This window comes from Lonchura striata, chromosome 22 (genome assembly GCF_046129695.1).
Source record: "Lonchura striata isolate bLonStr1 chromosome 22, bLonStr1.mat, whole genome shotgun sequence".
Taxonomy (NCBI): Eukaryota; Metazoa; Chordata; class Aves; order Passeriformes; family Estrildidae; genus Lonchura; species Lonchura striata.
Genome location: NC_134624.1, coordinates 7,864,225 through 7,891,002, shown reverse-complemented (window position 1 = coordinate 7,891,002; position 26,778 = coordinate 7,864,225). Strand labels below are relative to the sequence as shown.

The 26,778-nt window shown below is 53.2% G+C and overlaps 1 protein-coding gene across 2 annotated transcripts; it reads left to right on the top strand.

Annotated features, from left to right (window-relative positions):
- FAM163B (family with sequence similarity 163 member B) lies at positions 1-25,357 on the top strand. 2 transcript variants are annotated; one of them, XM_021543567.3, is made up of 3 exons: positions 1-294; positions 23,671-23,786; positions 23,869-25,357. In XM_021543567.3, exons 2-3 carry the CDS (start codon positions 23,694-23,696, stop codon positions 24,442-24,444), a joined length of 669 nt encoding a protein of 222 aa, XP_021399242.1. In that variant the 5' UTR covers positions 1-294; positions 23,671-23,693; the 3' UTR covers positions 24,445-25,357. The 2 variants fall into 2 exon arrangements, with proteins under 2 accessions (XP_021399242.1, XP_031362210.1); XM_031506350.2 differs by lacking the exon at positions 1-294 and adding an exon at positions 11,236-11,349.
- Positions 25,358-26,778: the final 1,421 nt, after the last annotated feature.

Genomic DNA, 26,778 nt, shown 5'->3' with positions numbered 1-26,778 from the left:
CCCCGCGGCGCTGGAGCGGGGCGGGGAGGCGGGAGCGGCCCCCGCAGAGCCGCCGGCCCGGCCATGTGCCGACAGGGGTGGCTGCTGCCGGCTGCCTGCTCCGCGCCCGCCGCTGCCGCCCGCCTCCTCTGCCTCCTTCCTGACGCTTATTTTTAATAATTTTTAAAATCGTTATTCTATTTTTAAGATTATTTTGAAAAAAACGTTTATTTTGGTATTGATGCGCTCCGAGAGGGAGACTTCGGGAGACGCGGTCCTCACCTGAGCGAGCCGGCCCCATTCCCCCGTGTGAAGGTAAGCGGAGCGGGAGAAGGCACCGGTGCGGGGGCTCCGCGGGACCCCCCCGCCTCTGCCGGGCCCCTTCTCGCCGTCTCTCCCAGCGCTGGGGTCGCTCGCGGTGTTTTTTCCCTGTTTGCTTCGCCGCCGCCCCCGCCGCCCGCTTCCCGGTGCATCCGAAAGTGCCTGGGATGATCGGTGCTCCGGGAGCCGGCAGCGAGCCCCGCATGCCGGGGATGCCCGCAAGGAGGGCGGCAGGCTCGGGATAGGGCACGGGGTAGCCCCGGCTGGGGAGGGATGCGGAGGGGGAGAGGTGAGCGGGGACACGGCAGCCGCTCCCCCAGAGCCGGCCCGGGGGGACCGGGCAAGTCCCGCCGCCTCAGCCCCGCATGGAAACACTGGGGTGCTCCAGGCTCGGTTATCCCTCACCCTACAGCATCTTCAGCTCCAAAGCCTACCGGGGATGTCATGAAAGCTCCTTTCAGGGATGGAGCTGCCCCCATCCCATGGCTTTCCTGGGTGTGCAGGTCGTGTCCTTCTCTGCCCCAGGGACGCCTCGGTCCCCTTTGCACACTCGGTGTGGGACTGGAGCCGGCCTCCTTTCATTGTCTGGCCAGCTCACCTGGAGCCATGTGGTTCACTTCGTTCCCATCTCACGTGCTGGCCCCAAAGGACCTCAGAATGCCCCTCTCCATCCCAACGAGTTTGCAGGACACCCCAGTGCTGGCTTAGGTAGGAAGCCATCCCGTTAGCTCACACTCGGCCCAGCAGTGGTGAGGAGAGGGATCCAGGGCTGGCACAGTCACCTGTGGGTTGTTTTTGTCACTCTGCATCCAGCAGCCATGGAGCTCTGTGCTCTCAGAGCCACATGGATGCTGTTCAGCACATTAAAGGTAGCCTGAGGGCTCAGGGGGGGCTGTGGGAGGGAGAGAGAAATCCCCCAAGGGAAAATGGCTTTTCATTTCCCCATATCGACCGCTTTCAGACAGGATTATTTATATTTGACATAACAGATCACCAAACTTGGGAGGGAGTGGGGGTGTGCTCATACTCATTAAGGTAGACAGTTCTCTGGCAGAATAAATTCGAGGTAAGAGAAGACGGCACTTTGAGGTTCAACAGATTGTCTTCCAGCCTGAAACGAGCAGCGAAATCAGCATAAAACCTAGAAGGGAAAACTGCACTTCAGTCTGTCATGATGTATGGCTGTCATTTTTGGGAACCTGGCGGGTTAGCCCGATTTTTCGAGTGCAGATGGTGCTCCTGGGTGACTTCATTTGAGCAAAAGTACCCAGTGGGATGGGGTTTTTAGTCATCACATCTTGTTTTCGCTGAGGAAGCATCTAAATTATAGTGCTGTGAGGGAAAGTAGTTGACATGAATTGTGCATGAAGTGAGTGCCTGAAGTATCCCACACCTGAGCTGAGGCTGCTGCCCCACTGCAATGGCTTGTGAAAAACTGGAGGTTGTTTGCAGTCTCTGTGGTTGGTTTTCTTCTTGCCTGAAACGAGCAGAAAGGTGCATTAGGGGCTGTCAGTTGGTGAAAAGAGATTTTAAACACCTTAAAGATTCTGCAACTGTAATTAGAAGTGTAACCTCCTTCCTCTGCATGTCAGGATTTCTGCGCAGAGTGATGACAGGACCTCTTGAGAAATGGTGCTGGTGCTCAGGAGAGATAAAGAACTTCAACCAAATCCCCTGCAAAGCTACTGATGTTGATTTATCACCCCGCAGTACACTGGTTCTCCTTCAGAAAGGATGTGGGGGTTTGAGGGGAAGGAAGGAAGCAGCATTTATTCCTTTCTGGGTTATTGCCAGTGGGCACAGATGACAAACACAGGCAGCTCTGAAATACCTGTGCCCACCTGGCCACAGCGAGTGGCAGAACATCACCAGTGCTGTGGCTCCTGCTGGTGTCCTCGCCGGTTTCCAGCAAAGCCTGGCAGAGGGTCTGGCTGTCACATCTCCTGACCCTTTCCCACTGAATCTCTGGCAGTCCCTAAATCCTCGTGGAGGTGACAAAAGAGTCAAGCTTTGACTTTTCTCTCTGAGGGGAACATGTCCAGCAGTGGGTAAAGGACAGACTCGCTGCCTGTGTTTGACCCAAGCCTTTCCAAATGTTTCCCAATCTGAGCATTCCCCAGCACCTCTTTAGGGTCTTTAAAAGTTTTGCTGGGTGCCAGATTCAAAGTGATAAAGGTGCTCAGTTCCCTCAGGCATTTATGTGCAGCCCAGAGAGCTTGGCTGCATCCCCACAGCCTGGCAGAGTCTGTGCCACCGACCTTTGGGATGTCAGGATGTGTCCTCAGTGCCCAGCACGTGGGGCAAGGAGGGGTTTTGCAGCTGGCCAAGCTCCAGGGATTTGCCTGAGTCAGATTTTCCCTCTGGCTGTGCAATGCTGGTGGAAGAAGCAGGGGTGGCTGGGTCCCTTGTCACTCCTGCTCCTGTACCTGCCTGTGGTGTTGTCATGGATATGGAGAAGGACATGGCCAGGAAAAAGGTGCTGCAGGCTGGCAGGGCTCCTGCAGGCACGGCTGGTGATGCAGCTTGTGCCACTGAAGAGGTGCAGGGAAGGATGGAGCAGAGGTGGCAGCTGTTGGGGTTGAACTTGCAGCTCATTCCCCATTTAAATTGCATTTTCTCACAGGTTGGGTGTTATCTCCTTCTCTCCTTGTAATCTCTTATGGTAGGATTGGTTCCCCCTTTGCCTGAGCAAACAGCCTTTATTCCAGCAGTGCAGATGGGCAGAGGGGTGACAGATAGGTGGGTGGTGAACTCGGACCCTCTCCAGAGCTTTCAGCCACATCCAGCCCACAGCCAGCAGCAGCCCAGACAGGGCTGGGACCTCAGGAACCTGCTAGAGCAGCCCTGAGCAGAGGGCAGCTGGAAAGGTTGGGGAACAAAATTAAAGGTCAGAATAATGCTTTGAAATATCCCTGGACCTCTTTGTCCCTGGAAAGGTTAATATCAGTCTTGACCCATTAATAGCAGGTCAGGGCAGCAGCAGCAGGAGGACCAGGAGATGTGATGTGATGTGATTCTCAAGGTGTCAGTGGCATCACTGAGAAGGGACAGGACTTGATTTAGGGCAGAACCACCACGATGATGATTTTACCCCATCCTATGTGTCCAAGAATACAGATTTCTCTCTGGAGCTGAGCGCCAGCAGGGACAATGTTGGGTCCAGCACCTCCCTCAGCGTGAGCTCCCCTTGGCAGGACAGGAGTGCAGACAGGACATGAGCCAGGGGCTGGCGAGTTCTGTCAGCCTCTCACTTCAGACAGAGTTTCCCCTGCTCATTGAACCATCCCCTGTGATGGCTCGGAGCTGATATTTAAAATTTAACTCCACTCCCAGCAGCAGAGCTGGGCATCACCAGGGCAGCTCAGGCCCTGCTCACCATCTCCAGTGCTTCTCCCCCACGTCCCTCCCGCAGGACAAAAGCCACCTGCAGCCACAGACGTGGATGTTGTGAGGGTGCTGAGCTCCTCTGGACAGCAGCACCGATGTTTTCCTGAGCTGCAAGCTGGAAAACACGTGCCAGTGTCCCCCTGCCCGTGAGCTGAAGGAGGGAGGGATGCAGCTCCTACACGGGGCTGAGTGGAAGGTACACATGGCTCTGCTGCCCTGGGAAATAACTCTGTGCTCCACAGCTTTTTTTATCGAGGAGATGGAAACTTGTCATATTCTTTTTGCAACCATATCTGACATTATCCAAGCAATTTGCCTTTGGTGTGTTTCCAGAAATAGTTAGGCCTACGGTAGGCAGGGGTGACATCTGGATGCATTACTGTTGAGTTCAGAAACATTCCGTAAACAAGACAGGATCTATTGTTTAAAGGTTATTTCAAAAAGCTCCCAGCGACTTAGCTGGCTGTGCAGTGGGGAAAGCTTTAATGGCACTGTGGTAATTGCCTTTTCTGAAGGCCCTTTTAGAGGGAACTTACCAAAAACCCAAAAGTAAGGCTCAGGTGAGAGACCTGATCCAAGCTGAGAATGTGAGGGGGTTTGCTCTTTGCTTCACTGCTGGTGGGATCAAACCTGGGGAATGGCTGAAGGAAGAGCAGGCTGGGGGGCACAAATGGGGGATGCAGGGGAGCTCAGCAGCACGTCAACAACAAAAAAAAAGTCTCAGATCAACATAATAGGGCAGCAGGATTCGCATCAGCAGGGAGGGTGAGAGAAAGAGCCCTCCCCGAGGCACTGAGGAGAAAATAAATGTCATTAGCCGTGGATAAAGCAGCTGCCTCTGAGCACCTGAGCCGAGGGTGGGAGGCTCTGCAGGGAGAGGGGCTGGGGGGCTGCCAGGGCTCAGTGGGGCCACAGCAGGAGCCACTTGGAGCCCACGCCGCTATTCAGCACATCCCAGAGCACTGAATTAATCTCTATTTAAAGAAGGAAAAGTGAATTCCCAGCAGGAGCCAGGGGGCCAGCTGTCCTCCCCTCCCCTGGCCCAGGTGACAGGGATGAAGGGACGAGCTGTGGCTCTGCTGTCCCTCACACGCCTGCATGTGCTCCTGGCTGCTCTCCCCAAGCCCAGGGCAGGCAGAGTTCATGCTCACTGATGATTTCCTGCCCCTCAGAGAGGAAATCATGTCGTGGGCTCATGTATCTTCCTGTTTCACCAGTGTTTTTCTCTGAGGGGCATTGGGGTGAGTGAATTCCACCCTGGGGCAAAGCAGAGGGCTCTGCCTGCAGCAGGACTGTGCTGGGGGAGCCCTTTGGAGCTGCTCAGATCCCACACACCCAGCCCTCCCTTTCCCTTCTGTTCACCCACTGCTGCTCCAGCCCTGCCCTCCCGCTCCACAGCCCCGAGATAACAATCACAAAATCCTTAGGTGGTGAGATAACCACGGGGAAAAACTGCCTGAAAAACAGGCTTTGGTAAGAAAAAGCGTTTTTTCTCTTTGAATTGCTACTGAAGTCCAGCTTAGGCTCTGTCAAGGCTGAGCTGCTCGGCCTCTCCTGGGGAGGGGATAAAGGAGATGATCTTGCTCAGCAGGGGATGGAGCCCTGAGCACCACCAGCTTTAAGTCTGGCTTTGAGGCCATGGCTTTGCTCTAGGTACGAGTTCACCACCAGCTCTGAGCTGCAGAGCTCATAAGCTCATTACACTGGGGGAGTTGCCAGTGCTGAGCAGGCCACACAGCTGGGATTTCCTCCCCTTCCTTCCCATCCCAGCAGGAAAAACCCTGCGTGGTTGCATTTTTTCACCAGTGCAGAGCTGGTCCCTGGGCCACGATGGACCAGAGTGGCCTCTTGTAGCACAGAGCTGGCACCAGGCAAAACCTTGCTCCTCTCTTTACTCACAGAGTGTTTAGGGTTGAAGGGGGAAATCCATCCGTATAAATGCCAGAAAAGTGGCTGCCAGGGTGAGACAAACCCCCATATTGCTGGGTGATGGGGCTGCTTTGAAATCCCCTGGGTTTCGCCTCAGCCTCGTGATGGAGAAAGCCACACAAGAAGCCCATGGGACAGCCATAAGTTGGAATTATTACCCCAGTTGCTCCTTTGTGTAACATAACAATAAACCCACTAAATTTCCTCAGCCTCATCTCCCCAGCTCGGTTCACTTCAGCTGAACGGGATCAAAATGCCTTGAGGTTCAAAGGTTTGCAGGCTGGCACTGATCACAGCAGAGAGGGGTGGACTTTGTTGTAAAAGATGACACAGAGGCTCCGCTGGGGCTGGAATTCGCTGTGATGCTGCGGGAGCGAGGGGGATTTCACAGGGAAGCGTCAGACGAGTCCCCGGAGCGGCTGCAAAAATCACAGCTCTGCTGAAGCATCACTCACGGGAACGGCTTCCCGCGAGAAAAAACCACTTACCTACACAGAGCTTTGCTGCTTTCCCTTCCAAACACTCCACCTTCGCTTCTCTCTGGGGTGTTGGGGTGGGAAATGCGGTGGGATTTCCGAGGTGGCCGGCAGGGACAGCGCGATCCCGGCACAGAGCTCCGGTTGTTTTTTTTTGGGAAGCCGCGTCTGCTTCCCGCTTTAGGCAGAGGATGCTGCTCGGGCTTTGCATTCCAAAGTCTGGATTCCCTGCGCTCCCTGCCTGAATGTGGGGCTTGGATCCATCACGGATCTTCCTGCCTGAGCTTTGGCAAAGCATTAGCTCTGTCCTTTACCTGCTGGACGAGTGCCAGCGTGTGCAGGGAGGAGAGCTCCTGCATCATCCCTACGGGCAGCGATGCTCCTCCTGCCTCCATCCGCCAGAGCAGCGACTTAACAGGGACAGGAGAAAACGGAGTTTTCCTCTAAACAAGAGGCATTTTGGGGCAATCCAAGCCGTTTCCTGGGAGGAATTACAGCTGCGGGAGGGTGGCTGGGGAGATGCACGGCCTCTCTCCCCATCTTCCCCGCGAGTGCAAGCAGGGGGTGGCAGGGATGCAGGCGCTGCTGGGGAAAGGGAAGGAGGTGTCTCGGTCTCGTTGGTGCTGCCTGCTGGGAAGCTGAGCCCTGGGAAGATCAGCGGTGGGATCTGGGGGAAAACAGCTCTGCCGAGAGAGTGGGAGCGGAGCTGGGAGGGGAAGGATAATGAGCGCTGATTTGCGTTTGTTGTTAGGAAAATTTAGTGGGTTTATTGTTATGTTACACAAAGGAGCAACCGGGGTAATAATTCCAACTTATGGCTGTCCCATGGGCTTCTTGTGTGGCTTTCTCCTTGTGCAAACAGTGACAGGCACCAAGCTGCCACTGCCTGTGGCTGCAGCTCTGCCAGGAGAGCTGAGCCAGCCCCACTTCCACACCCAAATGCATGACAGTGCTTGAGAGGTGTTTGTCGAAGCCCTCCAGGTGATGTCCCCCACCCAGCTGTCACCAAAGCCAATTTCTGAGTGACTGTGCCCCAGTTAAGGTCCACCCAGAGCAGGGAATGTGCTCCTGGCTGGGGATTGGACTTGGTGACCTTTAAAGGTCCCTTCCCACCCAAACCACTCTGTGATTCCAAGGGCAGCTCGGGTCTCCAGCACTGGCATCACTGAGCGTTCAGGTCTCTCCTCTTTGCAGGAGGGTGCCCAGGGAAGCTGTGGCTGCCCCTGGATCCCTGGAAGGGCCCAAGGCCAGGTTGGACAGAGCTTGGAACAAGCTGGGATGGTGGAAGGTTCTCCTGCCCATGGCAGGGGTGGAATGAGAGGGGCTTTAAGGTCCCTCCCAACCCAGACCAGTGTGGGATTCTGTGATCCTCTGTGACCAGCACAGGAGATTTTACTGCCTGTGACATCCCATGGGCCCCCTAAGATAAAGACAAGCACAATGAATAATAGACAGCTCCAGATGATTTTTTTTCCTGATTTGCAACACATTCAGCTTTGCTGTTTTCTTGAGAGTTATTCCTGATTCTCACAGAAGCTCGTGGGAGCAGATTCAGCCCACAGAAAGTGGAGTTTTCTTAGTTGCACCTATCTTCCCTTGTGTTTCTGGCACCACATTTTTGTTTATGTTGTATTTTCAAAGAAAACAATGCAGGTTACAGAAAACACAAAACAGTGACACAGGTTTCTGAGAAAACAAGCACTGATCTTGGTTTCTGGGCACCATTAAAAATACTATATAGTGTTGAATGTTCCAATTGGCAGGCAAAGGGTTATTCTATAAAAACTGTCTGACTTGATGGGTAGTAAATATAAAGTGTGAAGATTGCTGGGCTGTGGCAGAACTGTTGACTGCAGAGGATTAGAGTTGCTCAGCCCCAGGGATGCATAAAACTGGCACATGCAGCTGCTGAAGTTTTGCTCAAAAAGAGAAGGGTCCTAAAAATGAACACAGGCTTTCCAGGACCTGAAATGAAAAGGGTTTTGCTTGATTGTAACCCAAATATCACAGGCTTGTGCAATTCCATGACAATCCCAATTAAACAGACCAGAAGCAGTGCTGGAGCATCCTGGGCTCCCAGAAGAAATTCCTGGGCTCCCAGAAGAAATTTCTGGGCTCTCACAGGCTCCATTCTCTGCTCTGGCAAGCCCAGGGGCAATGGCAGCCAGGCTGGAAGGTGGTTTGGGCCATGGTTTGGGCCAGCAGTGAAGGCATTCCTGATTCCTAGAGGAGATTTCTGGCCTGTTGGACTTTCCAAAGGGGCATCTCCTCCAGGAACAGCTCTGTTGCACATTTTCAGGGGCTCTTCTGTGCCAAGGCACTGGGAAGATGCTCACAGTTTTACAGCTCTGGGTTCTGTAAGACTCAGACTTCAGCTCTCTGTCTGGTTCACACTGAGGCAGGATGGTAACACAGGGCTCCATGGGGGTGGTGGTGCCTGGAGAGCTCAGAAAATCACTGAAGGTTTTGCTGATTTGGGTCTGGATTCCCAGCCCATCCCAGTTCAACTCAGAAAATCAACAGATTTGCTGATTTGGTTCTGGGCTCCCAGTCCAGCACATTAACTTACAGTAAAGTGTGGTGAACCCCAGATCTGGGAAGAAATGATGATGTGTGCTCCAGATCAGAAGGCTGAAGGATAGCTTTATTAAAATGATACTATATTACATTAATATACTATTTAAAGATAGATTATTTTATTTTACATACTTACTTCTTACTTACCTAATTAACAAACTCGTGACTCTGCTGAGAGTCCAACACAGCTGGATCCCATTGGTCACTGACCCCAAAAATCTTTCACCAGAATCCAACCCAGCCATCACTGCAGGTGAACAATCCCCACACCACATTCCACATGGGCAGAACAAAGGAGCAGAAATAAAGATTGTTCTCTCTTCTTCTGTTTGTGCTTCTCCTGAGAGACAGCATTGTGTCTGTCTGTCCAGAGGATGGGACTGTCACATGAACTGTGTTATTCAGCAGAGAACACTCCTGCTTCCCAAGGAATTCCAACAACTGCCTGCAGGCAAAGCGAGCTCAGGGTGCAAGGGAGGAAAGCTGGAACCCAGCTGGGATTTGGGGGTGCTGTGTGAGCCTCCCCCCGTTCCCAGGATGGGTGGAAGCATTTCTGTGGGCTCAGCCCTGGGGGATTCAGGGTCCCGAGCCTGCCAGGGCTGCTGTGGGTGCCTTCAGACAGGCTCGGGGTGGGACTCAGAGCCCTGCTCTGGGGCTTGGCTTTCTCAGAGAAGACCCCTGGCATTTTCTGGTGCTTTGAGGTGCTGCCAGTCAGTCCAGCAAGGAAAGGAGGAGCTGTAGGATGCGCCAGCACTGAGCAGAAGCTTCTGATGTTTCCCCCTCTCTCAGCCCCTAAATTATCAGGCTAGCCCAGAGATCCGAGGCTTTGAGGGGAGGAACATCAGGAGATGGGCAAAGATTTCCAAAAGAGGCTCTTACCTCGATGTAGTTGTCCAGCTCTTTTTATTCTGTGATGTCCAGGGGAAAGAGTGGGGCAAAGAGAACGAACAGGAAGGATCAGGGGTTTATCTGGGCTCTGGACAGGGAGGGCTTCTTGGCTCTCCACCAACCCTGTTGGGGCTGGAAGGAGGAGACCAGGTTTATGTGATCAGAGTCCCAGGGGTCCCAGGGAATGGGGAAAGGCATGTCCTGAGCACAGTGTAACAACACCCATCCTTCTCACCTCGCCTGCCTCAGTTTCCCACATTTCGGTGCCCGTGGCGTTTCTCTGGCTGCTGGGCACGGCAAGGTGGTGGCAGATGAGGATCAGGAGCTCTCAAGGGCCTCTCCAGCATCAAGGAGTCATTTCAAAGGCAGGGCTGGTGTCGTCCCCGTGCTGACGAGAGGCAAGAAGATCCCTCACACGTGTCCTGCCTTGGGAAAGATGCTGTCCCTGGGAACAGTCAATATTTCAAACATCTGATCCCAGCCCACGTGGGCTTGAGCAGAGCAATTTGTATTAAGGTTTTTCTCTGTTTCTTTATTTTTTCTAATGAGGGTTTTCAGCTGAGCTGTGTGAGTTCCTTTATGTTTTTTCCACTCTTTCGCTTATGATTTTGTTGTTGTGGGGTTGTCATTTTGGTTTTTTGTTTTGTTTTGTTGTTTGTTTTTTTTTTTTTCTCTGAGGGAAATCTTTCCCTCTGTCATCTCCCAGGAAAAACTGTACCAAAATTACCAAAATGACCAAAATTAAGGTGAGGAAAAAAGGGAAAATTTACTGGAACTGGTTCATGGTAAGTTGCCAAGAATCTGAAAATTACCCTCTCAGACGGTCTGCATTAATTCCCTGATGCAGCAATGATAAATCCTTATTAAAGAGGATAACATAAGGAGATTCTACTGCCTGTAGAAAAACTGCAGGGTGCAAATCATGAGGAAGCCCATCTCCCTCTTGTCCATGATCCCTGGAATTGTCCGAGGGGAGGTTGGACAGGGTTTAGGGATAGGGAAAGGTGTCCTCCCCATGGGAGGAGGTGGAACGAGATGAAATTTAAGGTCCCCCCAACCCAAACCAGTCGGGAATTCTGTGATTCTGTGATCACTTTGCAAATGGAGGTTCTGGCACCAGCCCTAAGAGGGTGACATTACATTGAACAAAGGACATGGAGGGGAGGGCAGGCAAATCCCCTGTCCCGGGTGCTGTGGGCAGTGCCTGGCAGCAGCCCCAAACCTCTGCACTTCCCTGCTTGCAGTCCCTGAGGTCCAGCCCCGGGAGCACCAGGCAGAAAGGAATTTAAAAGCAGCAGTTTTTGTCCTCTGCCTGAAGGTTCCTCTCACTCACCGTGTGATGAGCGAGGGGCTCCTTCCCTCCCACCCCAAGTTCAGCTCATGCCCTGCCCCAGCACCAGGGCAGGGAACGTGTGCCAAACTCCAGTCCTTAACATTTATGTGTTATTTCCAAGATCCCTGAGCTCCCCCTTTCTTCTCCTCTTCTTTATTCATGCACCACGCTGCCTTGCTGGGCTGGAGTGGGAAAAAACACTCTGCTTGTGCCTCATTACAGGGCTTGAGCCAGAGCCTTCACCAGAGCGATGTAAAGCAGTAGCTATGGAAACTCCCAACCCTGTTTTCTGGTGATTTTTTTTCTTTTTCTTTTTTTTTTTTTTTTTTCTTTTTTTTTTTTTTTCTTTGAGAGCAGCAACGTATGTCTCTTTGGAGATCCCAGGCAGGGCTGCCTGCAGCACCCAGGGAGTCCCCTGGTGTCACAGAGCAGCAGCAGGAGCTGGAAGCACAGAGCCAGGTCTGTGTCCCCAGGGCAGGGGAGGGGGACTGAGGAGGAAAAAGTGGCTTACATGGCAAGCCAGAGCCCAGCAGAACTCAGGGATGCTGGGGGGAGCAGTGTGATGCTGACGGAGATGTCAGACAGCTGGCAGGGGTGGGCAGGGACAGAGGGGTGCTGTAAGGGCTGTGCCTGAGCAGAGATGGGATGAGCACAGCCCTGGGGGGTGCAGGTGGGAATTTGGGATCTCTGAGCCACCTCCAGCACCCAGGAGGACCCATCTGCTGTGGATGAGGCTGGGAATTTGTGAGTAGCCCTCTCCCAGCAGGGCACAACAGAGAGTGAAGTGCCCTCTGCTCATAAAATCTGACAGAGGGGTGTGTTGGTGTCCCCGAAGCTCTCAGCTTGCTGCATTTTATTTTAAAGGAGCTCCCTGGATCCCAGCCTGGATCTGTGACTCCTGAGCAAAGGGAAGCAGGATGTGCAGCTCACAAAGATTTTAACTTTAACAGAGATGTGGTCACACCCCTCAGCAGTGCAGAGCTGTTGGGTTTACTGCTCACTGGCACTGCTCACTGAACGTGCCCTTCCTCCCCACTGACCCACAGCTCCTGCAGCTCTCAGGGCATCTCTGGGGTCAGGCGTGCGGCTCATCCTTCCCAAACACTGCTCTAGGGCTGGCTGGAACATGGAGCTGCTCCCACCTCACTCCTCACCCTGTGTCTGGCCAGATGGAAGCCGCCTCATCTGGAAATGGGCTGGATTTTGGTGGATTTCAGGCAGCTTGGCTTTAAAAACAGAGCTGTGACCAACTTCCCTGTCTGAAATGTGGGTGTTGGGGTAGCAGCACTTTCCCTGTCAGGCATGGCAGTGCCAGAGCCAGAGAGCCAGAGGTGCTGGAATGAGCCAGAACTACTGGAAAGAGCCAGGGCTCCTGGGATGAACCAGAGCTCCTGGAAAGAGCCAGAAGTGCTGGGATGAACCAGAGCTCCTGGGATGAGCCAGAACTCCTGGAAAGAGCCAGAGCTCCTGGAAAAAGCCAGAGCTCCTGGGATGAGCCAGAGCTCCTGGGATGAACCAGAAGTGCTGGGATGAACCAGAGCTCCTGGGATGAACCAGAGCTCCTGGGATGAACCAGAGCTCCTGGGATGAGCCAGAGCTCCTGGGATGAGCCAAAGCTCCTGGGAAGAGCCAGAGCTCCTGGGAAGAGCCAGAGCTCCTGGGATGAGCCAGGGCTGTGTCCCAGCTGTGCAGGGAGGCTGAAGGTGCAGCTGGGGCAGTGTGGCCAGGCAAGGCTGTGTGTGGCTTTGGGCCTGCCTGAAGCAGAAGCCAAAAGGTGCAAACACGAGCTCTGAATCATTCAGGGCTTCCATTAGCACAGGCTGGATGGCAGCAGAGGTGCCTCAGTCCATGATTTCCCATAGGGATGATTCTCCATGCAGACAATCAAATCCCAGGAGCTAAAGCAGCCACAGGGAGAGTTTCTGGTTCTGCTGCTCTGCGTGGCCATCAGAGGGTACCAGGACCTTGCTGTCACTCTGGGCAGTGTCCCTGGCTGTAAATCCTCGTTCCCAGGGTCATTGTGGATGGCAGTGCTGATGCCCCTGGGAGCAGGAGGCAGCTCCAGCTCTAGCCAGGGTTGTCATCAGCTGGGAGCTTGCCCGGTGACTCTGTGGGTGTTTGCCACCCTCGTGGCCCAGCAGTCCTTTCTGGGCCATGAAACCCCATTCCTGAAGCATTTCCTGGGAGATGGGACAGCAGGAATGTTGGAGTGAGCCATTGGTGTCAGCAGCTCCCACAGAGCTCGTGCAGCAGCTCCTGGTGTTCAGCGTGAGGAGCTTTCAAAATCCATGTGAAGGGAGCAATTCTGGAAAGAGTCGCTCTTTCAGAAGAACAAATTCCCTTTTTTCCCACTTTTGGTGCATTGGTTCAGCAGCGTTTTCTGGCAATTAAGGCTTTTTGATCTCTCAGACTGTGCCTTTCTGGGGGACTGCAGGGAGCTCTGCTGTGAGATGGTGCAGAGCGAGCATTGCCTGTTGGGTGAATGCAGTGGGGAGAAGTCCCCATTAGGAGTGAGCTTTATATTTGGCTCTCGTGGAGCTTTTCAGGCTGGCCAAGGAACATTTCCAGCCTCAAAAACTGCCCTGCTGGGAGAAGACCCTGGGTGCTCCCCACCCCCTGACCTTTTCCCCCTCAGCAGCGACTGCAGCACCTTATCTCAGTCTGCTAATTCCCAACCCTCTCTCGAATGTTTAATATCTCAAGCTGCTTAAGTCATACTCAAGAGGTGATTAAATGATGCAGGGTTGAAAGACAGCACATCTTTCTTTTATATTTTTTCCTTTTTTTTTTTAAGGAATTTATTCTGCTTATGTGTGTTTGGGATTATGGCCTGCTTTCCCAGCTGATGGATGGAAGCAATTCCTGGTGCTTGAGCAGAGTGGGATTGTTTGGGCAGTAAAAGGTTGTGACATTCCCATTCTCTGGACAGAGAGACAAAATTCTGTCTCTCAGGAAAAGCACAGAGAGAAGAAGAGAGAACAAACTCTATCTCTGCTCCTTTGATTTCCCCTTGTGGAATGTGGTATGGAGATTGTTTACCTGAAATAGATTCTAGTGAAAGTTATTTAAGTTCAATAACCAATCAAATCCAACTATATCTCAAACTCTCAACAGAGAGTCATGAGTTTTGTTAATAGTTAGCTAAATGAGTAAAAAGTAAGTATATAAAATAGTGTAGTATCTCTTTAAATAGTATATTAATGTAATATAATTTTAATAAAGCTATCCTTCAGCCTTCTAATCTAAAACCAAACATCATCATTTCTTCCCACATCCAAAGTTTACCACATTTTTTACTATAAAAGGTGGGACTGAGGAGGGTAAAACCTTGTGGAGTGGTTTGACAGCAGCTCTGATGAAGACAGAGCCTGGCTGGTTGTGAGCTCCCACTGTGGCAGCTCAGACCTGGGGGTGAGTCCATCACTGCTGCACCAGTTCCTTGGGCCTGGTTTTTTGGATTTACTTGTCCTGGACTGATGCCAATGTAGGATTGGTGTGCAGGGGTGCAGCAGAAATCAGGCAACCCCTGATGGGAAGAAATGATGATGTTTGGCTTCAGATCAGAAGGCTGAAGGATAGTTTTATTAAAACTATACTATATTACATTAATATATTATTTTAAGAAAGATTCTTTTATTTTACATACTTACTTATTACCTATCTAACCACAAACTGGTGACTTTGTGCTGAGAGCCCGAGCCACAGCTGGATGTGATTGGTCACTGACCCCAAAAATCCTTCACCAGAATCCAACCCAGCCATCACTGCAGGTGAACAATCTCCACACCACATTCCACATGGGCAAAACAAACGAGCAGAGAGAAAGATTGTTTCCTCTTCTTCTCTCTGTGCTTCTTCTGAGAGACAGAATTGTGTCTGTCTGTCCAGAGGATGGGAATGTCACAGGGGTGCAGTGGTGGGCAGCTCATGGCATCCCTCTGGGTATCTCCAGCAGCCCTGCCATTATCACCAGCACCTCTCTCGATGCCACCAACGCCCCTGCAATGCTCTCAGGTTGTGGCTGTTCATTTTCACAGAGGGACAGAGCAAGGTGGGCACTTCATCACTGCAGAACTGCCCACAGTCACCTTCCCCTGTCACTTTGGAACGAGGACAGCAGCACCTTCAGGGTGGCCCCTGAAGGGGACATTCCCAAGGGCAGCATCCAGGTGATTCAGCGATTCCCCCATCCAGCACAGCCTCTTTCCGTGGAGCATCTGCAGGCATTGAAATTCCTGCCTGGCTTTGCGCTTAGTAAGCCTGCACGCCACTTTGATGAGCTGTGCAAATATTGTTTTTGTGAGGCTGATTTGCTTGTGCTCAGTGCCATCAGCGCCTCATTAGTGCCGAGCACACATCCCCTCTGCCGGGATGGGCAACCCCTGCATCCAAGGAAACCTTCTGAAGTGTGCTGGAAACTCAGACTGAGAGCTCATCTCTGCTGTGAAAACTGGTGCGAGGGGATCCCTGACTCTGCTGTGAACTTCTGCTTTTTTTAACTTCAGGAAATGCCAGTTTGAAGCAGCTCCTGCTGTAGGATGGATCTCTGGAACAGCCAGAGCCTCCTCTGCTGGGTTTTGGTGTCAGTGAGCTGCTGTCACACAGGAATGCTCTGGCAGGTTGTGGGGGTCACACCTGATGACCTTTAAAGGTGCCTTTGACCCAAAATTCGGTTCTGTGGCAGGGACACCTGCAGAGGTGCATATACAGTGTGTCCTTGGTATCTGGAAAAAGCTTATACAACAAGGAGTTGTTGGACTGACACGTGGTATTCAACAAAACACTTTTCATTATAAAATCTGGGGGGTTAATTATCTGAAATACCATTTTTATATGTGTTTGTATTGGATTATAATCGAGCAGCTCAGTGTGACCTATTTCCCACCTCAGTACTGCTCTAGGAGCACTGGGGGAGATTTTTTGGCTGCAAAGGGCTGAGCTGAGAATGGGCAGAGAGGAGAGGAACAGTCCCTGGTCCCTCCAGCCCTCTGGAGGAATTTATTGTGTGTTCTGATGGACACAGAACAAATCACCCAGTGCTCATCTGTGTGAACCTGATGTACTTCCAGCCTTGGCTCTCACTGGCAGGACACTAAAACCTTTCCTGGCCAGGTGCTGTCCTGCCCTCAGCCATCCCAGGTGTCCCCTGAGCCCTGCCCAAGCCTGGGGGGTGGCTGGGATCCTGGAAGGTCCCAGCTGGTAAATGATTGATCAGGCACTGGGGAGAATTTCCCTTTCCAGTGTGTGGTTTCTGCTCTGGACAAGAGTGGGAGCTGAAGCACCAGGGGCTGTCCCAGCTGCTGGGGGACTCTCACAGGAGTCTGGGCTGTGGGTTACCCCTGTGCCACTGACAGTGACCTCTGTAGTTGGCTTTAAAAGCCACCAGAAGGGGACAGGTGGATGTGGAACGTTCTGTTCTCTGCTGTGATTGCTGTTAAAAGCCCATGACAGTGTTACAGGCATCTCCCAGCTGGTGGAGCCCTCTCTGATGTGCCACGGGCTCACAAAATTCCTCTTATTGCAGGGATCATCAATAGTGGTACCTTTCAGGGTGGGAAAAAGCCTCCTGAGTGCAGGAGCTGCTCTGCTGAGGGCTGTGCCTGAGCAGAGATGGGATGAGCACAGCCCTGGGGGATGCAGGTGGGAATTTGGGATCTCTGAGCCACCTCCAGCACCCAGGAGGACCCATCTGCTGTGGAGGAGGCTGGGAATTTGTGAGTAGCCCTCTCCCAGCAGGGCACAACAGAGAATGAAGTGCCCTCTGCTCATAAAATATTGGAAAACCCTTGGAGCATGGAGTGCCTGGAGATGGGATTTCCCATGGGGACAGCACTGCTGCTGGGCTGGGCAAGCATGGAGTGGTGAGCTGTGTCTCCTTGTGCTGAGGAGTGCCCAGGTGGCCTTGTCAAAGCCAGAGGTCTGCAGATGTTGGAATTCAAAATGTCCCTCAGACATTTTTGGAGGTTCCAGGCCCTGGAAGCATCTGGGACCCTGGCAGGCAGCAGAAACAGCTGTGATTTTGAGTTTGAACCATGGAATGATTTACCAACTTTGCAGGTGGAACAAGAAGTCACAAATGTTTATATATTATAGTAGAAGTGGTTACAAAGTAGAGGGAAGAATTTTTTAGTGCTGTACAGGGGGGTTTTAACACCTGTACAGGGGGGTTTTTACTTTGTACATGGGGGTCAGAGGTTTTAAGATGGAGGAATGTAGGCCAGTCCTGTTCCTCCTCTTTCTCCTTCCTCACCTCCATGTTCTTGGTGATGTTGGCACTCACAGATTAGTTTAGAATAGAAAATCACCATTTAATATAGGTAATAGGCATTGGGGAAAAACTGTAAACATGTAACACGTAATGTACCATATAAAAGATAGAAAAGCACCATTTAATATAGGTAATAGACATTGGGAAAAACTGTAAATGTGTAACACGTGATGTACCATATAAAAGACAGCAGCAGCCCTGGGCGGGAGAGAAGAAGCAGTCGGGGTCAGAGAGGATGTCAGGGTGTGTGTGTGCCTCTGCCTGAGCTGTGAGCAAACCACAGCAGCCCCAGAAGAAAATCTTTTAGATAACTTGCAATAAACTGCCTTGAGACCAAACAACAAGAGGCTGCTGAGTTTTTTTGGAAGCACGGGTTGGAGGAGAAGTTTTTCCACCACACGGAGCCCCTGAACCCGGCCGGGGTTCCGACATGCAGTGACCCAGCCCAGCCTGGCTGCTTGAATTTCTGCAGGAACATCAGCCCCAGGCCAGGAGTGCTGCCCTCAGTGATAGTAAAAGGGTTTTAAAATCATGGGGATTTACGGTTAAAAGGAAAAATAAGCTTAGTAGGCCCTGGAAAAATAAACACCCTAAGCACACAGGGAACTTGTACTTGCTAGAACTGCACCTGTACATGATAAATGATATAATTGTTAGATGTGATGATTGTTTAGGAATTAAATATAATTACTGTTTAATCATAAGAATAATCATGAGAAACTGTGGTCAGGGGCCTAAGAAAGATCACGAGAAACTCATGTCAATGTATACTGTTGCTATCATGCTTACAATAGAACAATGTAAGTTTAATAATGAATATGTGAGTTATATAAGGATAGAATATAAAATACGTTCAGCTCGAAAGCCGTGTCAGAGTCAGATTTGGGTCTGGACCCCTGATTCCCAGAGCTCTCAATGAAACCACCTGCAGATAATGATATCCTGTGATTCTGTGTGTTCCTGAACACTGCCATCAGGAGGGGACAGGACTGCTGCAGGCCCTCTGGTTAAAGTGTTTTTCATCTGGAAAGGCACGTTCCTGCCTGTGTTTCTGGCAGCTGCCCTGCCCGCTGGCTCGGGCAATGCAAAGGCTCCTGCTGGCACCTCGCCCGGCCGTTCCCTGGACCCAGCTCTCGTTCATTGACTGGGTAGGATTACAGCAACTGGGGGAAATGCACACGAGGAAGGCTGGGTTTGCCACCAAGCTGGTGCTGGCTCCTGGTTTCTTTGCTGCTTTCCCACCTCCCAGGCTGGTTCTTCCACGCCGATGCTCTCTGGGGTTTGCCTTTGGGCAGAGCTGTGGCACTTGCAGAGCTCCAGGGTGGCAGCAGAGGAGTGCAAGCCAGGCTTATCCTGAATTTACAGCATCGAGGGCTCGCATCCAGTCTGTTCTGCCCTGGAGAGTTCATTACAGTGGGATTTCTTGTTCTGATTCAAGGTCCTGAATACTGTCTGCACCCGGCTCTGGGGACAGAAAGCAGCCAGGCCCAGTGGCTTAGGGCATCTGGGACAGCCAGCATCCCTCACGTGCTCTCCTGCTTCCCTGAGCTCTTTTTCTTCCTTCTGAGGCAGGGCCTGACCAGCAGTGTCAGTGTCAGGATCCATGGCATGTGGATGAGCTGGGAAATGGCTGCATCTCCCACCCAGGGCAAGACCTGCAGTGCTGCTCTGCTGCACCACGCAGGGTCAGACTCACCTGCACAATGCCCACTTTCCACACAGAACTTCAGCCTCCCCAACCTCATCATCCTCCCACTGAGGGCCTTCCCTTGGATCTTTGCCCTGGAGTGACCCAATGAGGTGATCCCCCCCAGCAGCCCGGGTGAGGGTCAGCCTGGGTGCTGTGCTGGGGTCGGACCCCTCAGAGACCCTTCCTGGGTGCTGTATTTGGGTCAGACCCCTCAGAGACCCTTCCCAGGTGCTGTGCTGGGGTCAGTCCCCCTCAGAGACCCTTCCTGGGTGCAATGCTGGGGTCAGACCCCTCAGAGACCCTTCCTGGGTTCTCTGTTGGGGTCAGTCCCCTCAGAGACCCTTCCTGGGTGCAATGCTGGGGTCAGTCCCCCTCAGAGACCCTTCCTGGGTTCTCTGTTGGGGTCAGTCCCCCTCAGAGACCCTTCCTGGGTTCTCTGTTGGGGTCAGTCCCCTCAGAGACCCTTCCTGGGTGCAATGCTGGAGTCAGTCCCCCTCAGAGACCCTTCCTGGGTTCTCTGTTGGGGTCAGTCCCCTCAGAGACCCTTCCTGGGTGCTGTGTTTGGGTCAGACCCCTCAGAGACCCTTCCTGGGTGCTGTGCTGGGGTCAGACCCCTCAGAGACCCTTCCCGGGTGCTGTGCTGGGGTCAGACCCCTCAGAGACCCTTCCTGGGTGCTGTGCTGGGGTCAGTCCCCCTCAGAGACCCTTCCTGGGTGCTGTGCTGGGGTCAGACCCCTCAGAGACCCTTTCCAGGTGCTGGAGGACACCCAGCACTCGGTGCAGAAACAACTTGTCCTAGCACAGAGCGGAGCCAGGGATTTGCTCGTGCAGAGCAGAGATTTGCTCGTGCAGAGCCAGGACAGGATGGATGGTGTCACTCCAGGACACAGCGCTGGCCTCCCCTACTCCCTGCTGAGGGTGGGATGGATGTTTTCCTTTTTTTCCTCCTTTCCCTTCTCCATCTTGGCTGTTTGGAAGCACGGGGCAGAGCAGAGCCCTGCTCCTCCTGTGAGCCAGGAGCAGGGTGTCACATGAGGGTTTAAGCTGAATGTTCCTGGAGCTGTTTCTGCCTGTGTTTGTCCCTGTGTGCTCACCAGGGAGGGTCTCAGCTCCCTGCTGTTCCCTGGAGCTGTTTCTGCCTGTGTTTGTCCCTGTGTGCTCACCAGGGAGGGTCTCAGCTCCCTGCTGTTCCCTGGAGTTGTTTCTGACTGTGTTTGTCTCTCTGTGCCCACCAGGGAGGGTCTCAGCTCCCTGCCCGCTCCAGCACTGGGCACTGGGTGGGATCAATCCTGCCAGCACTCATTTCTGTGCTGCCACTTGGCATTTTGTACCCAGTCTGGCTGTTTTGTCTGAATCTCCAGCTCCTGGGGACAGGTGAATGAGGGCAATTCCCACATTTCTTGGTGAATAAAGGGCTGTGCTGCCTCTGGTTCCCAGGGCTGCTGGGGATGCAGTAGCAGTAGAGAGGGACAAGCTTTGGGATACAGCTTTTTGCATGTAAGACACGATCTCCTTGTGCAGGCACAGCTTCAGTAGCACCAGCATTCCCTTTTTTAACAACTTGCCATGGCAGCACTTCCAACTGGTGCAAAACTCTTCGGAGTGACTTTGTTACCCTGCAAATGGGAGTTGGGGTGGGATGGGACAGCTGAAACCCTCATTTATTTAATTGTCCAGAAGGTTATTCTTAATCCTGCAGCCCTTACAAGTTGGCTTAACTGGGTGCTCAGAGGAACCTCGGAGCAGGTTCCTTTTCCATCCCCAGGTCTCCTTCCCCCGCCAGCTTCAGCAGGCAGGATCAGACCAGTCCACAGGAGCCTCTGGACCTGGAGCTCAGCTTTTCAGAGCCGGGTATTTGCTGGAGCCTTGGTTTGGGCTGAGCTCAGCCCCCTCAGCTGCTTGGAAGCCTTCCTCCCACGCAGCCCTCCCGAGAGGCTGCACCGAGCCAGGCGCAGCTGTGAGCAGCCTCTCCCCTCACTGGGCACCCGTGGTGGTCCAGGGGCCGTGTTCAAGGTGCTGGGGATGTGGAAAGAGGATGATTTCTCACCCCAGTCCTTCTCCTGCCATTTGCTGTTGCTCATGAGAAGCTTCCCCCAGCCCCTGCATTGGGCAGCTCCTCATGGCAGTGCCCAAGGGAAGACAGGAGCAGAGGCCGAGGCAGATCCGGCCCTTAGTAAAAGTTCAAGCCCAAAATCCACATCCTCAGGCGTGGCAGGGATGTGCAAAAGCAGGCAGGTGGCACAGGGTCATGTCTGAAACCAAACAGCTCCTGCAGGACCTGCATCTGGGAACTGTGAAATGGGTTTGGTTTGTAGCAGCACAGCCTGTCCTTTTCACTCTGGGAAAGGAGGAGTCTTGCATCAAGCCCTGTGTGCTCCCAGTAACCTCAGGACCACCATCCCCTGTCACCCCATGGCACTGGGGCCCACGTTCCTACAGCTAAGGGCTGCTGGGCTGGGGGCAAACAGCCTGTGTGGAGCTACACCCCCCTGCAGCCCCTTCCTGCTGTCTGCCAGGGATGGATGGTGTGCTGGGGGCTGAATTTGGATGGGTTCAGACATCCTTGGTAGCTGGAGGGCTCCTGGGACTGTCTCCCTGCCTGCTTTCCTCAGAGCAGGGCTCCTGCATACCTTCTCCGAGACCACAGCAGAGCTGCAAAGCACTTCCTTTTACCAGGATATTTATTGCTAAATATATGAATCTGGGAGCCTGTGGAGCGTGAAATTAGGAACAAATGTAAAAAGGAGGTCTAGACAGGAATTGTTCAGCTTATGGGCCTCCGCATGCTCTGCTTCCCTCCCCCTTTGCACGCCGGAGGGTTTAAAGCTTCCAGGTATGCAGCTTTAATCAGAGAAGTATGTCTGGGGAGGGCAGAAGGGAGAAATGCAAATGGTCCAGCTCCGGAGGGAGCAGTGGCTGCGATGCCACGTCTGGCTGGGCGCGGCTGGACAGGAACCGTGGAAATTGGCTCCGTGCAGCCCTGGCTTGTGCCCCGGGGCTTTAATGGATGGGTGGAAAAGCCAGAGAGCCCTCCCTGGCAGAGCTCTGCCTGCCACCCCCGTCTCGGGCCGGCAGGGAGATGCTGATGCTGCGTGATGGGTGCAGCTCCATCCCTGAAAGCTGCAGGGTTGAGTGGCCACCTCAAAGCCAAGCTCTTGTGCCAGTCCCCGAGAGCTGCAGGGTTGAGTGGCCACCCCAAAGCCAAGCTCCTGCCCCAGCCCTGCACCCCCTGCCCTTGGCTCTGTGGCCTGTGGGGATTGCAAGTGGGAGCAGCAGAAGACCCAGGGATGGGCATTTCCAGCTGGCACCTGGCCCAGCCAGGCGCCTCCATCCCTCTTTAAACGGCAGCCAAAATCTCTAAATCACGAATGCATCATTTGCAAACCTTTCCTGTGGCTGTGCTGCTGCCTCAGAGCGTTTTCCCTGAAGAATGAGGGCAGGATTTGGCCCTGCTCTTGTCCCGTGGCCGTGGGGTGTGAGAAGGGTGTGAGAAGCCGTGGAGCCATCAGGATAAATTCCCTTCCCTCCTCCCGAGCTGCTCAGCAGCAACATAAAATGTGATGCTGCTTTATCCATTCAGCACTCACCCAACTTTAGCAGGACATTAAGTGCCTGAAAATACGGCACGGGTTTGTTTTCTTTGGAAGCAGGTTAAATCCCTGACAGATCCAGTTGCTTTTCCTCGGGTGCTGAAGTGATTTGGGGCTGGGGTGGCTGGTTTTTGGTTTAACCTGATAGCACGAGCTGGGAGCCAGCTTTGTTAAAGCACTTGGAGAGTAGGTGGTCAGGCTAGGATTGCTCCCTTTAATTTATGTCTCTCCTGCTCTTCCCAGCCTGAACTAAAATGTTGCTGGGGCTTTATTTGTGCCAGTTTTAGTGCCACTGTCTCGTAGCTGCTGGCAGGTGTGAGCAGGCTGGCACCCTGTTTGCCCAGCATCCTTTCTGGGGCAAAAATCTGTGTCTGATCCTGGGGGGGAGAGGAATTTGAGGCCTCCCGTGAGCTTCAAGGGAGGGATGCTGAGAGCAAATCCTGTGCTGGTCTTGCAGGGCTCGTGCTGTGCACGATACACAAAATCTGCCCTCTGGGAGAGCCCAGCAGGGACAGGGACAGGGACCTTCTGCTGCCCCCTGTGCTGTGCCAGCTCCCAAGGGGCATTCCAGGGAGAGAAGGGTGCTGGTGGTACCCCAAAACACAAGCTGAGCCACAGCATCTCTGTGATGTCCACTGACAGCTCACCTGGGGCTGTCAAACATCATCCTGGGGTGCCCCCAGAGCCTCCCCAAAACTGTGGCTTGGCCGTGGTGAAGTGGAGGATCCTGGTGCCTCTCAGGGAGGGCAGCACTCCGCTCCCTGCAGTGGTTAAAGGCTCACTTAGCAGCTGAGGTTATTCCAAATTAAAATACCACATTGTTTTCATGGGGAAAATGGATTATAGGCTCAGAGAAAAATGAGTGCGGATCAGAAATCCTTAATGCAAGGCTTCTTCTGCCATCACTGAAGCTTTCTGCCACCAGGTAGGAGCTGGGAGAGTGCCCTTGGTGCCTGGTGTTACTTCCCTTGGCTCTCCTTCCTGAGGGCAGAACAGACAGATTTGACCCCAGAGCTGCTTCTCACTCAATCTCTCATTAAGTGTTTTTAATTTTTTAATCCTTTTAACCCACAGGATGGCATTTTTGGGGACTCCTTTCCACAGGTGCCCAGTGGATTCTGATTCTGCCCTTCAGAGCCCTCCTGGTTTTTTTTCCCACTTCAAAGGGGGGTAAGCAGAGAGTTTGGGGCTCTGCAACCCATGCCCTCACCCCGTGCACTCGATTTTTTCAGGCTGTTAATGGAGAAGAGGGCGGATGACAGCCGGGACCGTGGTCATCACAGGTGGAATATTAGCGACTGTCATTTTACTCTGTATCATCGCCGTCCTCTGCTACTGTAGGCTCCAGGTAAGGCTGGGGGGTGCTGCAGCGGGGAGGGCTGGTGGGCTGGGAGCTTTTGGGGGTGCCAGCTGAGCCCCTCCCGTTTCAGTACTACTGCTGCAAGAAGGATGAATCCGAGGAGGATGAGGAGGAGCCCGACTTCGCCGTGCACTCGCACATCCCTCCGCTGCACTGCAACCGCAACGTAGTGCTGACCAACGGCCCCTCCCTGTACTCCTCATCCCCCTTTGCCAAAAAACCGGCCCAGAGCCGGCCCAGCTGCCACAGCTGCGTTCCCTACGAGCCCCCAACCTCCTTCCTCCAAGAGCCCCCAACCTCCTTCCTCCAAGAGCCCCCTACATCTTTCCTCCAAGATACCCCAACATCCTTCCTCCAAGATCCCCCAACCTCCTTCCTCCAAGATCCCCCAACATCCTTCCTCCAAGATACCCCAACATCCTTCCTCCAGGAGCCCCCTGCCTCCTTCCTGCAGGAGCCCCCCACCTTCTTCCTGCAGGAGCCCCCCGAGGACCTGCACAACGGGGGGGACAGGGTGAGCTACAAGACGGTGAGCCAGGAGGATCTGGCCCTGCCCGTGTCCAACCTGCAGGCGCTCAACCCCAACCGGCTCTCGGCCATGCGGGAGGCGTTCTCCCGCAGCCGCAGCATCAGCACCGATGTCTGAGCTGCCTCCTGCCCTCCCAGCCCCCAGCCTCCTCCACGGGGCTCTGCACGGCGGGGAGGACGGGTTGGGGTTGGTGGGAGATGTTTGAAAAGGGAAAAAAAACAACAAAAAAATATATGAAGTGAATGTATTTCTATGAGCTGGTGGGGTAAAGGGGGAGCAGAGCACCCCGAGTGAGGAGTGAGGGGGTAGAGGTTTCCCAGCCCTGCGTTGCTTGCTTTTTTTTCCTTTATAAAGAGGATTTTGATATTGAGCATCCTTTTCTACGGAGGAGCTGCTCCTCCTCACCATTGGGCCAGGGTGTGATGAGCGAATGATGGGGCTCATGGGTGGCTGAAAAGGGCTCGTGCTGCAGGTCAGCAGCAGCTGCTGGCGTGACCTGGGGGCCCCAGGGTGCACCCACCCACCCCAAAATGTCCTTGAGCAAAGCAAAGCTGTCACTGCCCACCCTTCTGGCAGCCTGTGCTGTGCTGCTCCCTGCTGCAGCCGTGGGGGTGTCTGTGGGTGTGAGTGGGCACATTCCCATCCCATCCCACTCCTCCAGCCAGGTGTTAATGCCCAGCTGCCAGGCACAATCCCCTCAGGGTTAGGATGCTGCCTGGCCCTGTCCCTGGAGCCCCCCAGAGTGGCCTCATGGACCCCCTGAAGGAGCTGGGCTGGGGGTGTAAAACCTCTGCATTACTCAGCAATGGAAATAACACACAGCACACCTTGGGATGGAGGAATATCCCTCTGGAGAATCCCTGCTCTAAGTAATGCCACCCACAACTCCTGACTGAGGGCTCTGTGGCACAGAGGTCACCATGTGTGTGCCCACCCCTTGCATGCACATTTTTACACACATTTATTTGTTTGGGAGAGGTTTTTTTAAACAAAAATAAAAGAGAAAAGACACTTCCCCCCCCATCCAAGACAGTGTAAAAAATACTTTTAAGCTTAGTCAAAACCTCTGGTTTGCATTTTCCATTGAGCCATTGCCCATGGCCGGGCAGCCTGGCTGTGGCACCAGCTCTGTCCCACGCTGGATCCAGCAGGGACAGCCCTGGGGGAGCAGCAGGCACAGAGCTGGTCCCTGATGTGCTGCAAAGGAGCCCTTGGGGTTCCTCAGAGATTTAGAAGAGGAGCTGCAGCCCTGAGGGGCCTCCAGCTCTGCTTTCTCCTGGCTGTCTCCATCCCTCCCCTCCGACCTCAGCACGCTCCATGTGGCAGAACACCCTTTTTCTCCTGGACTGGGCATTATTCAGGTTAAAAGCATCACCTGGGGATGACTGCTGAGGATGGACTGGCTGCACAGAGACTCAGATGGCCTCAGGGCTGTGCTCCAGGAGGAATTTCCTTTTTAAAGATGTTCTGGGAAGAAGCAGCCGTGGCTGCAGCCCCCTGGGCTCACGGACACTGTTTGCAGCCCGGCTGGGTATTTTACTTCGAACCACGAGGGCTTTTAATTCCACAGGGAACCTTTTGAAGTACAAGTCAGTCTTTGCAAATGAGTATCTTCGATGGGGAGGGGGGTTCAGTTTGGGGTGGGGAGGGCTGGGGTTGGTTTCGTACGTGTTTAATATTCCGGGCTCGGTCCCTGTGGTCCAGCACATCCCAGAGGGATGCAGCCACTCAGGCCATGCCCCATGTACAGTTCTCACTGGGGTTTGTTCCCATGCCTTGAGCCCTTCTCTTCCCATTTTTTGTGATTTCTCCTACCAGTCTTCCTTTCCTCCTTTTTTTCCTTGTTTCTTTCCCTTGTAGCTTGGAAATTCAGCGAATGGTTGGCTTTCACTAACCCTCACCTGGTGATCTGTTGTACAGGACTTGGGAATCTCAGATTTGGGGGAGGGGGAAAAGTCAAAAAAGAAAAATAAATAAATAAATAAATTACTTTGACATGGGTTTTGAGGTTTGCTGTTTGTTTGGTTTGTTTTTTGCAAGGCACTCAGGAGCTCCCTGCAGCTGGGGGAGGGTTGCAGCAACATTTGGGGTGCACACAGAAGTTTGGGGGATGCTAAAGAGCCTTTGGATCAATGTCTGGGGGTCACACCAGTAAAATCACCGAGCAGTAACCCCTTGGGAGCTCAGAAAGGCCCTTTCCTTACTGGCACCATGTGAAATCTCTTTGCTCCCAAGCCCCTGAGGAGCTTCAGGGCTGCACCTTCTAAAGCCACAGAACCCCAAAGGGCCCCCAAAAGTCCCAAAATCCCCCCACTGTTGGGACTTTTCCTTGCATCACTGTCCAAGTAGCTGTGAGTCTCCTGATTTAAAGCTGCTCTGCATTCCCTGGGCACCAGCACCCCGATTCCAGTGTTCCCAGCACTCCACTACAAACTGGAGAATAAAACAAAA

Excerpts from the sequence above, each read along its gene's own strand:
- FAM163B (XM_021543567.3), top strand. The coding sequence starts at position 23,694 with ATGACAGCCGGGACCGTGGTCATCACAGGTGGAATATTAGCGACTGTC. Across the intron at positions 23,787-23,868 it reads TCTGCTACTGTAGGCTCCAG|TACTACTGCTGCAAGAAGGA; the intron begins GTAAGGCTGGGG and ends CTCCCGTTTCAG.